The 15,259-nt window shown below is 38.9% G+C and overlaps 1 protein-coding gene, 1 non-coding gene and 3 pseudogenes across 6 annotated transcripts; 4 read left to right on the forward strand and 1 right to left on the reverse strand.

Annotated features, from left to right (window-relative positions):
• The first annotated feature begins 1,167 nt into the window (after positions 1-1,167).
• On the forward strand, positions 1,168-2,357 carry LOC148717527 (uncharacterized; annotated as a pseudogene).
• LOC111330163 (uncharacterized) lies at positions 2,171-4,317 on the reverse strand (annotated as a pseudogene). Its single transcript, XR_015994880.1, has 6 exons — positions 4,209-4,317; positions 3,948-4,112; positions 3,670-3,866; position 3,476; positions 3,175-3,392; positions 2,171-3,032 (listed from the first exon to the last, which is right to left on the reverse strand). The product of XR_015994880.1 is annotated as an uncharacterized LOC111330163 (transcript).
• Positions 3,701-15,066, forward strand: LOC111330162 (uncharacterized). Of its 3 annotated transcripts, none has more exons than XM_022934987.2 (3): positions 3,701-3,822; positions 12,355-12,437; positions 13,101-15,066. In XM_022934987.2, the coding sequence occupies exons 2-3, from the start codon at positions 12,399-12,401 to the stop codon at positions 13,563-13,565; spliced, it is 504 nt and encodes a 167-aa protein (XP_022790722.1). In that variant the 5' UTR covers positions 3,701-3,822; positions 12,355-12,398; the 3' UTR covers positions 13,566-15,066. The 3 variants fall into 3 exon arrangements, with proteins under 3 accessions (XP_022790722.1, XP_022790719.1, XP_022790721.1); XM_022934984.2 differs by lacking the exon at positions 3,701-3,822 and adding an exon at positions 10,710-11,055; XM_022934986.2 differs by lacking the exon at positions 3,701-3,822 and adding an exon at positions 11,114-11,860.
• Positions 4,315-10,583, forward strand: LOC148717528 (uncharacterized; annotated as a pseudogene). Its single transcript, XR_015994839.1, has 2 exons — positions 4,315-4,501; positions 8,971-10,583. The product of XR_015994839.1 is annotated as an uncharacterized LOC148717528 (transcript).
• LOC111330169 (uncharacterized) lies at positions 7,406-8,952 on the forward strand. The gene is made up of 2 exons (XR_015994819.1): positions 7,406-7,471; positions 7,992-8,952. It is a non-coding gene; the product is annotated as an uncharacterized LOC111330169 (transcript).
• Positions 15,067-15,259: the final 193 nt, after the last annotated feature.

Raw genomic sequence — 15,259 nt, forward strand, 5'->3', positions numbered from 1 at the left:
GAAAATACGATGAAGGCATATTAACATTAGTTCCAAATTTTCATAAATGATTTAGCGCCATGTGGGTTTTAAATCTGTTACCAAAGGAAGAAGGGACACAAAAGTAAGGGGGGGCAGTAGGGAGTGCTAAAATGACCCAACCTACCCCACCCCTCTCCATGGAAGGCAAAATTTATATTTCCAAACCTTTATATTTAAGATTTAAAGGAGAAGTTTCTGCCCCTGTCGCTGGCTCTTCACCCCACACAACCAAGAGGGTAGGAGACGTTAATTTCCCACGCACGAGATCACTTTTGAAATCAGATAATTCTGAAAATTGTCTGATTTCAAAATAAAATCTGCTATTGAACAACACTTTTGGTACATATCAGCCTTTAAAATAATATTTACCGTTCTAATGAAGAGTCCCAAGCGTCGCAAAGTCTCAGGTGAGGTCTAAATCTAAATCTAAATATCGTTATGTCGGCAAAATCGTTTAGGACATCACGCCAACTCTAAGATAATAATAAGTGAAGCTATACTAAATATACAACATTATTAAAAACTATTGAAAATTATTAAAAACTATTTAAAACTACCGATAAATAAATTTAAGTTAGTTTGCTTTTAAAAATACGGAGGGATTGGCTGGAAACAGTTTCTATTGGGAGTTTGTTCCATTCAGTTATTGTCCTGGGTCGGAAAACTCATTTTTGTTTTCGCGTTTGGGAATGAAGTAACCCCCAACTAATTTCGTCGCTTGAAAGAGCTACGTAGTCATTGTTTTTCGAAACGAGTATTAAATAGCATATTTGCATTTCATTTTGGGCGCCAAAGGTCTACTTCAATCAGGATGAGAACGGAAAAACACTTTTTGAAACTCGGGGCTAAACTCGGTGGGACTCTCAGCCGAAGGGAAACTGCTCATGTTGTTATGGATGCACGGCCGTGCGGTACATAAGGATTTTTACCATGGCAGCCCTTTACCAAATAGAGAGGCGTAATAATAGAGACCTCAAAGATACCCCGAAATCGGTGTAGGGGTTACGGGTAGCGCCATGTTTTTTTTTCATTTTGCGATGACGTCATCGATCTTACCCGGTTGACCCAGCCGTTTTCCCGGGGTAGAGACCTGTTTACCCGTAGAAGAATTCCGAGTACGGTAGTACGAGAAGGACGAGCTACATGATGGAGAAACGAGTGAGTTTTTAAGACGTTTTGAATTGTTTGACTCCTTGGCAATGTTATTGCAAGTCTGTTGAAATATTTTTCCCAATTTTAAATTTTAGCGGTAAAGAAAGCGCCTCAAACTGGATTGACTTTGGATCTCAAATGCGAGGGTTGAACTCTGAAACGATATCAATTTGTGGCGGTAATTTGGGGGATTTCTGAGAAGTGCTCCCACGGTTATGTCTCCCAAAAGCACTAGCACTGCAAAATATGGCATGGGAGTCAATGCTGAAGTTGACAATCAAAGAAATTGTTTGATGTTTCTCGATCAAATGGCGGGGAGGAGGAGCGGTATAATGAAGTTCATCAACTTTTAGATGATATCAGGGCTTATGTTGATGACTTACAGCAGCAGAGCAAGAAGGGCAAGAAAAAAATGAAGAGGATAAAAATAAACCAAAAGAATTTAGGGATAAGGCTTTGGAAACACTGAAGAGAAGTACAGCAGTTACTCACTTGACACTTAAATTTTAAAATTGAGGGATGCTAAAATTAACCATCCCTGTTCTGAACTGCGGTTATGAGACGTATGAGAACGATCCTTCGCAGTAAAGCACTATTTGAGCAATAGTGAAAATCAGACCTGAAAAAAAAAAATTTCAGGCCTGTACGGGACACATATGTTTCATATGTTTGTTGTTGTTTGATTTATCATCTACGGGTTTATATCGAATTAATTTGATGGCCTGCTCCCAGTTGGCTTGTTAGCTCAATTGGTAGAGCGCTGCACTAGTATCGCAGAGGTCAGTGGTTCGAGTCCCGTACAGGCCTGAAATTTTTTTCAGGTCTGATTTTCACTATTGCTCAAATAGTGCTTTACTGCGAAGGATCGTTCTCATACGTCTCATAACCGCAGTTCACACATATGTTTCATATGTTTGTTGTTGAATAATTATTATTGTACTAAGAAAGCCAAAAAAAAGAAAGCAACCAGGTTGACCAGATGTGATGTCATACCTGTCAAAAAGAAGGAGTTAGAACAAGCTCTGAGAACCCAGGAGCTAGAATACAAACGTGATGCACTTGAGGCTGAAACTAAACTTAAGCAAGAGCAATTAGAAGTTGAAAATAGATGCATTTCCCTCCAGGAGCAACAAGTGAACATGCAGCTTGAATTATTAAAAGCTTTTATGGGCTCCAAAAAGTAGCACTACAAAATTAATGTTGCATGCTGGCATGAGACTTCTTGTTGACTTTTTATGTTGGGTTGAATATTTCATTCTTGTGTAAGAGAAGTTAAAAAGTTATGGAAGTGGCTTTTTATCTGAGTACAGAAACTTATCAAAGTTTGATATCTGTAATTTAAGAATTCATGAAAAATGTAGGTAAAGTTTTTGAGTTAAAGTTGTATTTGTCAGTTTAATTATCAATTAAGGTATGTATGTAGGTCAGGGGGAGGCAAGGAAAAGTAATCTGAAGTTACACTACCTTATAGACAAGTATGGCAGTTAATCAAAAGTACGCCGACAACATATTATTTTCCAATTGGTTTCAAAAGGACTTTGAGATTTTTCCTAAAATCAAGAAATGCAAAATACTGCACATCCTTCCCAAATACCCATTCAACGGATTCCCAAACTTAACTCATTCTTTTGTTGAACAACTCTTGAGCTGGAGATAGCATTGCTCTTCTATAAGGGGTAAGTAAATGCTGTCAGAGAGGGTAGGCCAGATCTCCATACAGGCTGGATATATGTGGAGCCCTGAACTTTCCTTCAAGCCTGGGCATTAAATTACTCTCATGAAGCATGAAGGCATCATGGTGATGTCTAGCAATTGGGGCCATATAAGTTTGCTATCAAACCATTTGGACAAACAACACTCTGAAAAATGAAACAATATTTAAGATATTTTTTAACTTCAGCATATGCAAAAATGCAAATTAACACAAACTGGGTTAACATCCAATTATTAAATGGACAAAAAATAACATTAGCACTATATTTGGCCAGATGTCCTGTCTACCTGGAATTTCAAACCATGATGGCCTGCTTGTACCCAGAAAACAAAATTAGCCGGTTTCTTATGAGTTTGCGCCTCAGCGTGCCATCAATAAAACCCCAGTAGTTGTCTAGTGGTCTTCCAGCATTGTGAATGGCTTCTGCAAATGACTGCTGCATCATTCCAGTTCTGGTCCAAGTTTTCCAATGAGTGGTTCCACCTGATGTATATGTCATTCAGAACTTTTAAAAGGTGGGGGAAAAGGTCAATAAACAGGTGGCTTGAAAGAAGACATTTAGGGAGGTGTTTCAAATACATGGAATACCCTTAATTAGCTTTTGAAATGTTTTATAAAATATTAATACTAGTTAATACTACCAGGGAATACTAGTTCTGTCTATTATGTCCCACGTGTCTGAAAAATGCACTCAGTGATAAGGGTAGGGCCATTTATTTACACAGGTTAATGCTGACCTCCCCCCCCCCCCCCCAACTCAAAAAATAAAAAAAAAGAGTTACTTCATGGACTGTCATGCTGAGTTCCGGCTCGGGTCTTCCTAAACAACTGACACAAATCACACAAACAGTTTGGATATGTCAATCTTCGTAGTAGGATAAGCAGTGCTTCCAAACCACCAGCCACAGTTCCATTTGGACACTTGTACACAGCAGGTATTGAAAGAGCGTGTAGTACTCTAAGATCGTTTTTGCTAAACCTGTGTCGAAAAGTTGTAAGGTTTGGAGAGTTCGAATACCCTACCTTTGTTATCACGACTATAATTCAAAATCGGTGTTACCTAAACAGGTCGATGTAAGTTTGCTCGTCCAGACTTTCAAGGTCAATTTTAAAACCTAAGTCAACACCACACGGAACTTCGCTTAAGGCATTCGCAAGAAGAATTTCGATGTCTTCATCCCCAGTGACAAACGTATGGAGAAGAAGCATATCATTGGCGTACTTTCTAAAGACAGAACATTCGTAAAGGAGAATTTTGGATACATTTGATAGACTTTATTAAACAATTCAGATAACTTATTTTTGAGGAAAAAGAGCAAACCTTGCCGTTGCGGCCGCCATCTTTGTAAACAATCGTTACCAATCCCCACTTGTTTAAAACTCTTCGGGTATCAAATTATCCAATATGTCTTCTGCACGTGAAGTAAGCACGTGGGTTGTACCTTAAACGTGCAGAGATCTCGTGTGATAATAAACGTTGCGTTCAAAGCCTGCATCCGGTGAAGACAAATCACATAACAGATTCCTCCGTTTGGAAATTCAAACAGTTGTCGTCGCATGATCCGTCTTCAAATCGAATCAAGCTTTCTTTGAGGTCTGCAAGTCTCTTTAGAGGTAAGTACGGGCCGGGAATAAGTAAAAAAGTTTAGCAGATTGATGGTCATTTTGTACAATCCGCCGGTAAAACATTTGAAATGTCGCGACCACATGTCCGGCAAAAAACGATTTTGGTATATGATTTTTCACGTCAGACTACCTCAGACTAGCCAGAGGAAATTGTGGCCAACTTGTAACTCTTTATATGCATTTTGTCTGCGTTTAACTATCGGAATAGACGGAATCGTTTCACTATTCAGTCTCGTAATTTACTGAATATCCACCAAGAGCCTTGAACGACAAAAATGCTACAACTCGAATTTTCAAGTCTAGTGCTAGCTATCAACTCTGCGGCAAGTTAGAACAGAACGTTTAATGGAAGTTAGCCGGGTAATACTGCAATCTATTCTTCGCGTGGCTCCATCGCCAAAAGAATTTCTACAAAACTCAGTGCCTGCTGTCAAACCAGTCGCTAGTTATGACATATGCACGCACGAGGTTTTCTTCTCTTATACCATACATTTCGCATGGCAGATTCGCCTTTGCACGCACGAGATCTCATCGAGTACTGCGCTGCAGACTCGTTAACAAGACTAAACGAATCTTATCAAGCCAGATTATTAGACGAAAAAGTAGCTGCTGTATAAGCATGACATTTAAGAATTACTGCAGTGCTATTATGTAACATGCATGATGTTTACTACGAGGGAAACTGCAGTAGTTAAGAGTGAATCGAAACAGAAACTTCGGGGATGTAATTGATCAAATTCAAGTTGAAAGTGGTGATCGTTCGTTTAAAGTTACGGTCGCCAGATGAAAGCATGTGGCACCAGTTTAAAGTGGCCATCAGCAGTTCGAAATGGCGACGCCAGTTTTAGTGGCGATTGTTAGTTTAAAGTGGCGATTGCCATTTCAAAGATGCGAATCTTCAGTTTTCATACATAGTGTCAATAGCATGGCCTTTAATGGGCATCGTACCGTGCACTCTTTGCCAAGATTTCCTGTCTACAGCTTTCCAATGCAAACCTTGATTAATTAAGTTGGAAAAAAAGCTTGACTGGAAGTCCTAAGGACAATTCATTTTTTGTAACGTTCATAGTTTTTATGAAAAGCATTTTCCCTACAACGGTTATTTCTCGCCGTTAGAAGTCGTGCATGATCACAGCGACTTGTCCAGGAAAAAGTACAGTGTAAGAAGCTCATCTGAAAGACCTGACACCAGCGACTTCTATGCCTCCTGTCTGTTCACCTTCGTGTACCTATTAAGGCCGAGTGACCGTCATTGCTTCGATTCTTTCTTACTGGGGGAAGGGGGACCAGGGGGGGGGGGGCTATAATAGTTTCTATCTCACGTTTTACGACTGTACGACTACGTGAAGCACGCCTTTGAGAAGACACACCAGAGAGCCCCTTTTTTCTGAGCCCTTCCTCCAAAATGTTTGTACGTCGACTTCTTCCTCTTGCATTTTACATATGAGAGCGCCCTCCCTCCCCTCCGTTTTGGGATAATATGCATACAGACAAACTTATGAGCATATCAAACTGTTTCCCCAGTGCGATGAACATTTGTTTTTGTCGGTTCCAGCCTGGCGCGGCCGCTAACCCAGATGCCCTCCTGAGCAAATTTTCAAAATGGCGGAAAAGCCAAAGAGAGAGATAAGAGAACCAAAGCGATTCTGCAACGAATACTCAGCATACACCCCTGTTAAAAAGGTCATTTCACAGAGAAAAGATAGAAAAATTGTATGATATTGAAGTCACGGAGGTTGACAAACCCAACAAGAGACTGAAAATTCACTACATTGGCTACAGTACACGCTTCGATGAGTGGAGACCCTTCGGGGTTCTGTCCTCGTGTATCGGTTCACAAGAGCCAATACAAAAGACCAAACAATACACAATAGCTAACCGATAACTCCTAAACAAAGAAAGAACAATGGTAATTCCCTTGTGAACCGGTACACCAGAACAGAAGCCCCTTCGGGGACGGTGAAGCATCTGAATATATTCATTCGAAATTGTATAGATTAGTAGGCTGCAACAAAAAATTATTGGACGACGTTTAGGGTAAAAACAGCAATCTAACCTGAAAAAAATGTATTTATTCCGACTCTTTCAGAAAATAACTTAACAAATCTTACTTGTTTATCTCGTAAGTAAACGATGGTGAAGCGCTTTCCGAGCTACCCGATTCTTCTCCCACTGCTTTCACACTCATAAAACAGGAAACGAGCAAGAGGAGGAAGGTGTGGCTGTTTTGACTAGCCATTTGACGAGGTTCAGTCTGCTCCTTGTTCGACAATTTACATATCAAAACAAAGGAAATTTGTTCCTCTCTTTGATTTTGGCGGTACATTTTCAATTTGCGCTTGCGTAAGAGAGAAATCGCCTAAGACTCCTTGCTCGGTCTTGTTTTGACCACGAACGCCTTCTTAATTTTGACGGACCCGCTCGGGAAAAGGTGAAAATGACGAGGGAAAAACTTTACTTTGTAGTACGAAAATACACAAAATGGAAAGCCATGATATTATAGTTCAATATTTCGGTGGTACATTGTTAACTTTTTATACAGAGAGTCGGCAAGATGATATAACATCCAAAAATCGCACTCGATTTGAGTGGGCCGATGAAGTGGGCGTGGTCACGAAATTCAGTAAGAGACTTTTTGTACCCCGTGAGTTTGATATGGCGGTCACCCCCGGTACCACTTAATACAGGTGATCCGCCTAACACAGTTCCACAGAATAGAGGTATTTTAAGAAACGATAACCATTTCATGCCATAATTTCAATTTACAACTTGAGTACAAGAAGTCACTTTTAAGTAGTACTTTTCGGAAGATAAAAATTAATTAAATTTTACTTGAAATATTATGCTTAGTATTATTTGAGTGGTTCCATCTTAAGTGGCCGTTCAATACAAATGGAAGACAGTACTGAAAAAGGCTGTTCGAACTTGGTAAAAGGTGAACGCAACCGCTTTATAGAGGTGAAGATTACAATAATTAAGGGGAAACAAATTCAGGGGCTCGTTTCTTGAATGATGGAGCTATTGAGTTTCTTCATCTTTGCCAGAATTTCGAGCTGACACCGACTCTTGCCAAAGTTTATCAGACAAAGTCTAAAAAGTGGTCGAAGGCTTCCTAACAGTAGTAGTCGTAGTAGTTCTTATTTAATGTGGCTCCACACTTAGCTACAAGCTACTTTCCAAGAAGCCCACAATTCAGTACTAATGTCACCAGAGAAGAACTTAGATCAAAGTTCAAACCGAAGGCGACCCTGAACCTGAAGGATGAGATTAACGCGATTTACGACGAAATCCGTCTAAACTGCTCGCCGCTCCAAAACATGTGCATCGTAAGAACTATGACAAAACTATGGAAGAAACACATTGAGAGTGTAATGGCCAAACACACCAAAAAGATAGTGAAACTTTTAAACAAGGATCATGAGATGTTGACAAGCACCTACAAAATATCTCATCACACAAACTCTCATTCTTCCAAAAGCTTGTTCTCTGCCGAGGTTTAAAGTTCTCCCTCCCATAGTGCATATCTGCCATCGATATACAAGCGAGTTTCGAAAAGTTCTATTGGAAACTGGATCGTATTCTTGCTGATGACAAGAAAGAGCTTTAGCCGCCGCGATCCTTCGATCCATCGCACTTAAAGACATCGAGTGCAAATCACCGAAGCCGCCAAAACCACTGCAAAGGGCTATACAGCAATTAAAACGACTTAGCAACATCGTTGTCACCAAACCGGATAAAGGCACTGTTGTAGTCATCATGAAAAAATCTGATTATGTTAACCTGCTGAGTCAGGCATCATCTATCAATGATACATCGAAGTTTACCCCTGTCAGCTTACAAAGACCAACAACGAGAGGCCGACCAGTAAAGCATTAGTTTACCACCTCCTTCTGCAGAAGGAGAAACATCTCGAATCTGTAGTACGGAATATTTTACCAAAGCAGATTGCCGATTGTGTTTGTCAGGCGGGTTCACGCCTTGCCCATCTTTATGGACTTCCAAAGACACACAAAGAGAAACTATCAATGAGACCTATTCTACAAACAACTATGCCCTCGCCGCGTGGCTCGATCAAAAATTGAAGTCCTTGTCAGTCAATCGCTATACAATATCGGATACCTTCTCTTTTACAATGAATATATGAAGTTCATATATTTTGAACTGCGATATTAAATATGTATGATGCACGATCCTTCGCAGTAGATAGCGCTATTTATGCAATAGCGAAAATCAGACCTGAAAAAAATCAGGCCTGCACGGGTTTATTACGAATCAACTTAACGGCCTTCTCCCAGTTAGCTTGTTAGCTCAATTGGTAGAGCGCTGCACTAGTATCGCAGAGGTCAGTGGTTCGAATCCCTTACAGGCCTGATTTTTTTCAGGTCTGATTTTCGCTATTGCATAAATAGCGCTATCTACTGCGAAGGATCGTGCATCATACGTACCTTCTCTTTCAGCTGAAGAGATTCAAAACCTTGTCATCGACCGGAATGACATTTTGGTATCCTTTGACGTCACGTCACTATTCACTAATGTACCGCTTCAAGAAACTATCGGAACCATCGCTGAGAAGGCGTTTGTTGACAACTGGTTCAATGTTACACACAACCTTAACATTACAAAACCTGACCCAGTTCGACTTCTAGAGGTTGCAACTATAAATCAACTATTCCAGTTTGATGGCAAGCTTTACGAACAGATCGACAGCGTGGCAATGGGTTTCCCTTTGGGTCCACTCGTGGCAAACGCCTTTCTCTGTTCTATCGAAGAGAAGCTAGAACAAGACAACAAGCTCCCTGAATTTTATAGAAGGTACGTGAATGACACATTTACTACAATGAAAAATGTACCAGCAGCACAAGATTTCTTATCAACGCTTAATAGCTGTCATCCATCCATAAATTTCACCATGGAACTAGCATTTTAATAACAAATTACCCTTTATCCGGCGGTATGGAAGTGCTCAAGAAAGGATGCAAACTGGAAACTAGTGTTTATCGGAAACCAACAAACACCGGCCTCCTTCTTCACCACCAAAGCCATGTAGATGAGAGGTACAAGAAATCGCTACTCAAGACCATGTTAAATCGTGCGTTTCATTTGTCATCCACCTGGGAGTCATTCAAATCTGAATGTGATCATCTCAAGGTGATGTTTACTAACCTCAAGTACCCCGAAAGCCTAATCAAGTCCACTATCTGTCACTTTGTCACCTCAGTGAGGGGGAAAAACCCTGATGTGCAAGCTCAGTCCACCAACAAAAATTCTGTTCACCAAGTGGTTTTGCCTTTTAAAGATCAAAAGTCAGCTGATGCAGCGAAAAAACACTTATCAGATCTAAGCAACAAATCGATCACACTCTTCAACCTGTGTTCAAGAGTCGCAAAATATGTGAAGACCTCAAGATGTGCGAGCCAAAACCACCCATAATTAGTCAACAATGCGTTGTGTACAGTTGTAAATGTGATCTGTGTGATGCAGAGTATGTCGGCTACACCAGCCGACACTTACACAACGTATCGACGAACACCGCACCGTTATTCAACAATTGGCAAGCACTTAAAGAACGACCACGGTCTGGAAACCATCGGCGACCTTACCAACAACTTTTCCGTCTTAAAGAAGTGGGAGCAACTTCAGAATACCCGTCCACCTCATTTATATGTGTCGGGAGGCTTTGAGGAGCAAGGCATGACACAATAGACGCTATTCTTATTTAATGACATGTAAATGAGGTGGCTGGACATGTAAAGAAGAAAAGGCCATGCTTGAACACACAATCAGACCCCATACGCGCAAAACTATTTATTTAAATTTTATTTAAATTTGTCACTTTTACATGCACACTTTACGTTTTATCGCCTTGCACGGTATATATTAGTTGTCAAAATTTTTTATCATTAGAGGCAATTTAATATTGTATATCGATAATTGTTGTTTCTACTGAAGATTTTTTTTTTTTACCGAGTTTAACTTAAGATACTACTACTACTAGTCTAAAAATATAAATTGTTTTTTCAAATCGAACAGACTTCCAACGAGGAAATTATAAACATTTTCATTGCCCTGAGTATTTCGTTTGACGGAGAAAACTGACACTGAAAGTAGACCGGAACTCGTGCCAGGTATCCTCGGCTGTAGGGTAAACGAGCACGTGGTATCTTGCGCAAACACAGATATGATATGACTGCGACCGAAACAACACACCGAAAAACAAAAAAAAAGAAAGAAACGAGGGAAAAAACTTCTTTTTCCTTGATTTTCCTACGAAGATATCCAGAAAACGACTTTTCAGGGTGAAAGACTTTTCCTCTTAATCGATTTCTTTTACAGGCCGCACGTGCTGGAGTCCCACGTGCGGATGTCTCGTGTGTTTCGCACTACACGTGCCGCTACCTCGTGTGATGGTAATAGACAATCGAAGCAAAGCTGTTTGCGTCCTAACAAGCGTTGAATAATCAAAAGTCAACGAAAGAACCTTAGTTTGTTCACAATCAGAGTTTAGGCCGAGTTTGCGACATAACAAATTATAAACTCAAAAGGTAAGCGAAAGAAGAGTAAGATAGCGATATGTACTTACTTCTATGAATTGTGTATCTCGTAATTTTTTCCCTTGAATAAGTTCGCGTAGGTTTCGGTGACAGAAAAGATGTGAATCGTTCTCAGATGATCTTGTTAAGTAGAAATAAGTGGGAGGCGAAAAAATGTGTAAACACAGCGCATTGCAGACAAGGTGGGGTATGGCCATTGTATTCAGTTTTATTTCCAAATGTTTTGGAGATTTGTGTTGAACACTTTGATTTACAGAATGCGCGTTCCTACTGCACAACAGAATCGTACCACCTTCAAGGGCCTTTCTCTGTTACTCATTGGTACGTCTCAAAAGTCGTGTGCAGCTAAAAATTCATAGATCGATCATAGCACGTGAAACAAGTCCAGCATTTGAAGTCTATTTTTCCTTCGTTTACGGCAAAGTTAAAATCATTATCTATGCTTATCAGCGATTTCGATGCGCACTTTACTTAAAATAATTCAAATTTACCAGAAGAAAAACAAATACAGGAACATTTCAGAAATGTGATGGGAAATCATGTCAGACATCACAGTCACGTTTGTCATGTCAAGTGATCACGTTTGAACATTAGTGACTTGTTTGCACTCAATTACGTAATGTCATGCAGAAGCTTTGAAAACATCACAAAAGGGTACTCGACTGCGTTCCAAAGGAAAACTGCTTTAAACTATTATCATTATTACCATAAAGAATGCTACAACCTCTCTGTACTCGTTTGTCGGCCGAATGATCGTAAGAGGCGATTGGATTTCGACAAGAAAGGTTTTTAAGAGGTTTGTGATAATTTTTTGTCTCGCATGAACTCAGTGAACCAGATGGAACTTTTCGTGAACGTCTCACACATTTTGCAAGATAAAACATAGAAGTAACATATCTGGTATCCCTCCTAAGCCAGCATAGAAACTATTTGTTGATTTTTGAAATCATATACTTAAAAACTCCGACGTTCTAGAATTAATTCTATTGAGTGTTGCTGCGTCTAGACTTGGCATGGAATATTCACTTTACGGTATGAAAGAGAAAATCTTTCGAATCTTTCCGTCTTCATCTTTCCATCATTCGGTGCTACGCGTTTCAACAAACTTCGTTTAATAATACTGACGGGTAGATAACCCAAGATTCGACAATAAAGACTCTCAAATGGTTCAAAAAGCATTAGTTGACTTATCAGACAAACCATATTTATAGATTGCCTAGACTTGACTTGAAAGCTTCAGAGTTGTTCAGTGATATTAATGTTACCTGTTTTATTTTTTTTTTTTTCAAGTTACAATTTGATGTTGGCTGATTTCATTTTAAGCGAGGAGTTAGATGGCAGAGGACTTTAAAGATAACAGAATTCAATTTCAGGTTGGTCAAAGAAAACGTATCATTCTTACATGCGCCCCAAACGATTGTTAATCAAGGTTATACAGACAAGCTGATGCTGTTAATTAGCACGATTTTAAAAGCCAGTGTATATACCATGCTCATGTCACCACTAGTTTAAATGAAACATGTTTTTCGTAAAACAAAAAAAAAATCCAAAAATTAAAGAAGTCACCTTATGGTTTTTTACACCACTGGTTTATTACCATGGTTATAATTTGCGCTCAGGTTCACAATCATATCTGGCCTCTACTGGCAAATGCAAAAGATTTAATGATTTTGTAACTATCAAATTTCAAAATGTATGTCACGACCACCCCCTGTAATTCAGTTGTTACTGCAATAGGGTAGAATAAATGATTGATTCATTGATTGATTGATTTAGAGTTTGAGGAATCAGGTAAAATATTTCCTTAACCCTTTAATCCCTCAGAATGACTGGCTTCTAATTATTCCCTACAGTATCACCCTCAAATCAAATGTTAAGGTCACAAGAATAATGGAAATGATCACAAATTTAAGAAACTCCTGATGTTGAACAAATTCTCCTTGTCATTACCACAAGAATCATAGAGAGATCACTGTGGAGAATATAAATACCAATATTTGGGTGTAAAGGGTTAAAAATGTCTTTGTGTCTCCTAGGGTGATATAATAGTCCCAAGACCAGCGGTAACTGGCATTCCAAGGTCTTGTAATGTTACTAGTAGTGCCAGCTTTTCACCTGGAGAATCCAAGCACCCTCAAAGGGGTGGGCATTATAGTACCTCTCCATCAACATCTGGTGATTTGATATCAAAGGGCAGTTCCGGAAATCACACCCACAATCACCATCATCACAGACACCATCACGGCAAAGGAAAGGTCAAGAAACATTATAATGGAAGTTCAGACCGCTTCAGCCGCACTGCCTCTGTATTGCGACAGGCAGGGCTTATGAAACTTACCCTGCAAATTGCTCAGTTGATTAAAACTAATGAAGATCTTCAAAAAGAGATTGATGAACTGCAAAGCCAAGCCCTTCAATTCAGTGAAAATTTAAAAAGCCAATTGCAGCAGAAACTACAAGATCAAAATGGGACCAGTGATTTACAAGCAGGAACTAAATGAGGGACCATTCATTATTTATAAAAGGGGTGGGGATTATGATGATTTACTTTCGAAGGTATTGTGTCAAATTATAATACATTACTCTCATAAAAAATAAAACAATATCTTATACCACAAATAGCTTTCTTTTTTTTGGAAAACATAAGATTTGAAATCAATTTAGGAAATCATTCATGATCATGATTGTGTACAATGTAGTTTTGGTGGTCACATTTTGTGCATGATTTCTCTAGGACAAAAAAGGAAAAAAGTGGATCCTTACTACCATAGGAAAGGAAACAAAGAAACCTTAACATTTAAGAGTTTTAAGTATGTGACAGTGTGTATATAATTGAATGAGTGTGTGCCTGTGTGGTGGAGATGGTCTTTTGAGAAGAGGGGTAAGTTGTAAGTTAAGACATTAAATATTAATTGATAGTAGAGGGGGCCTTAAAAATAACTTTCATCATGACAGGGAGATAAGGGAATAGAAGGTACAGTTTGCCAATGTCTTACCGATCCCTTGCCCCCTTGAAAGATAATAAACAGTCCCAAACCTCTCACAGTGTACAGGTGGGCCACTTTGAAATTACTAGGGCGATAGTCAAATGACCACAAGTAGTAGTATGCTATATAATTGAAGTATCCTTGAAGAATCTATGGATTTATCAACTGTGGACAACTGTACTTAAACTAGGACTGAGGCTGCAGCATATGTTTAAATGTGTAGAATATGCAAATCTTCAGTGCATCGAAGTACAGCTATCAATAGTAAATGTAGCTGGTCAAGAAAAAGATACCAGAAGTGCTATGGCAAGTACCATCCAGACCTGCTCTTTTAACAGGGTCTGCTATGGTATTTTTCAAAGTAGTTTTAGACCTAAGTTTTATTTTAGTCTTTTTCTCAAATCTTTTCAAGCACAACTTAAAGAGTCATTAGAACACGATACTTAACTAATATCTTCTTGATTGCTTGTCAATCAGCAAGGTACTAAACAAGGAATTAAGAGATACCAGTAAGTGCAGTTGTCCTGAGAAGTATAAAAGATGTGTTTTTTCATTGTAATTCCATTAAAAGGTTTATCATGATTTACTTTTGTGAGATATCTATATACACTTGTCCTTTAATAATGTATAAAGGTTTTTGTTGTCAATTTATTTTCCAACATGTCAAAATAACAGCAATAAACTCTACGTTTTACCAGGGTGTAGAACTACTACAAAGACTGTTTCTCCCTTGTGACCACAGCTAAGAAATAAATGAACATTAATAACTATAAAGGCAACACCTTGTGACCACAGCTAAGAAGCAAATGAACATTAATAACTATAAAGGCAACACCTTTACAGAAAGGATGAAACAAATAAAAAAAGGAGTAGTGAAACTCTATGAAGGAAGTGATTGCAAACTTTAACAATACTGCAAAGTTCAGGAAGAGCTGTATGCAATAAAGTTGTGCATGGAGAATGTAAATTTCACTGTGGAATTTATCTTTAAAATAAAATAGACATAATGGTTTAATTTTTTGTTTCAAGTATATTGTTGCTATTTGTAGCTCTTATCTTCACCTCTAACAATGTATGTAAGAAACATCTGGAAAGAATAATTTGAAGGCTTTTGTATATTCATGAAAGAAAATACCCCAAAGAAATACTTCAGAATACTGATGACAAGATGGGGGAAGGCCTTCTTAGGAGTTTGAAAGTTTGTGGTA

This window comes from Stylophora pistillata, chromosome 13, assembly GCF_964205215.1.
Source record: "Stylophora pistillata chromosome 13, jaStyPist1.2, whole genome shotgun sequence".
NCBI lineage: Eukaryota > Metazoa > Cnidaria > Anthozoa > Scleractinia > Pocilloporidae > Stylophora > Stylophora pistillata.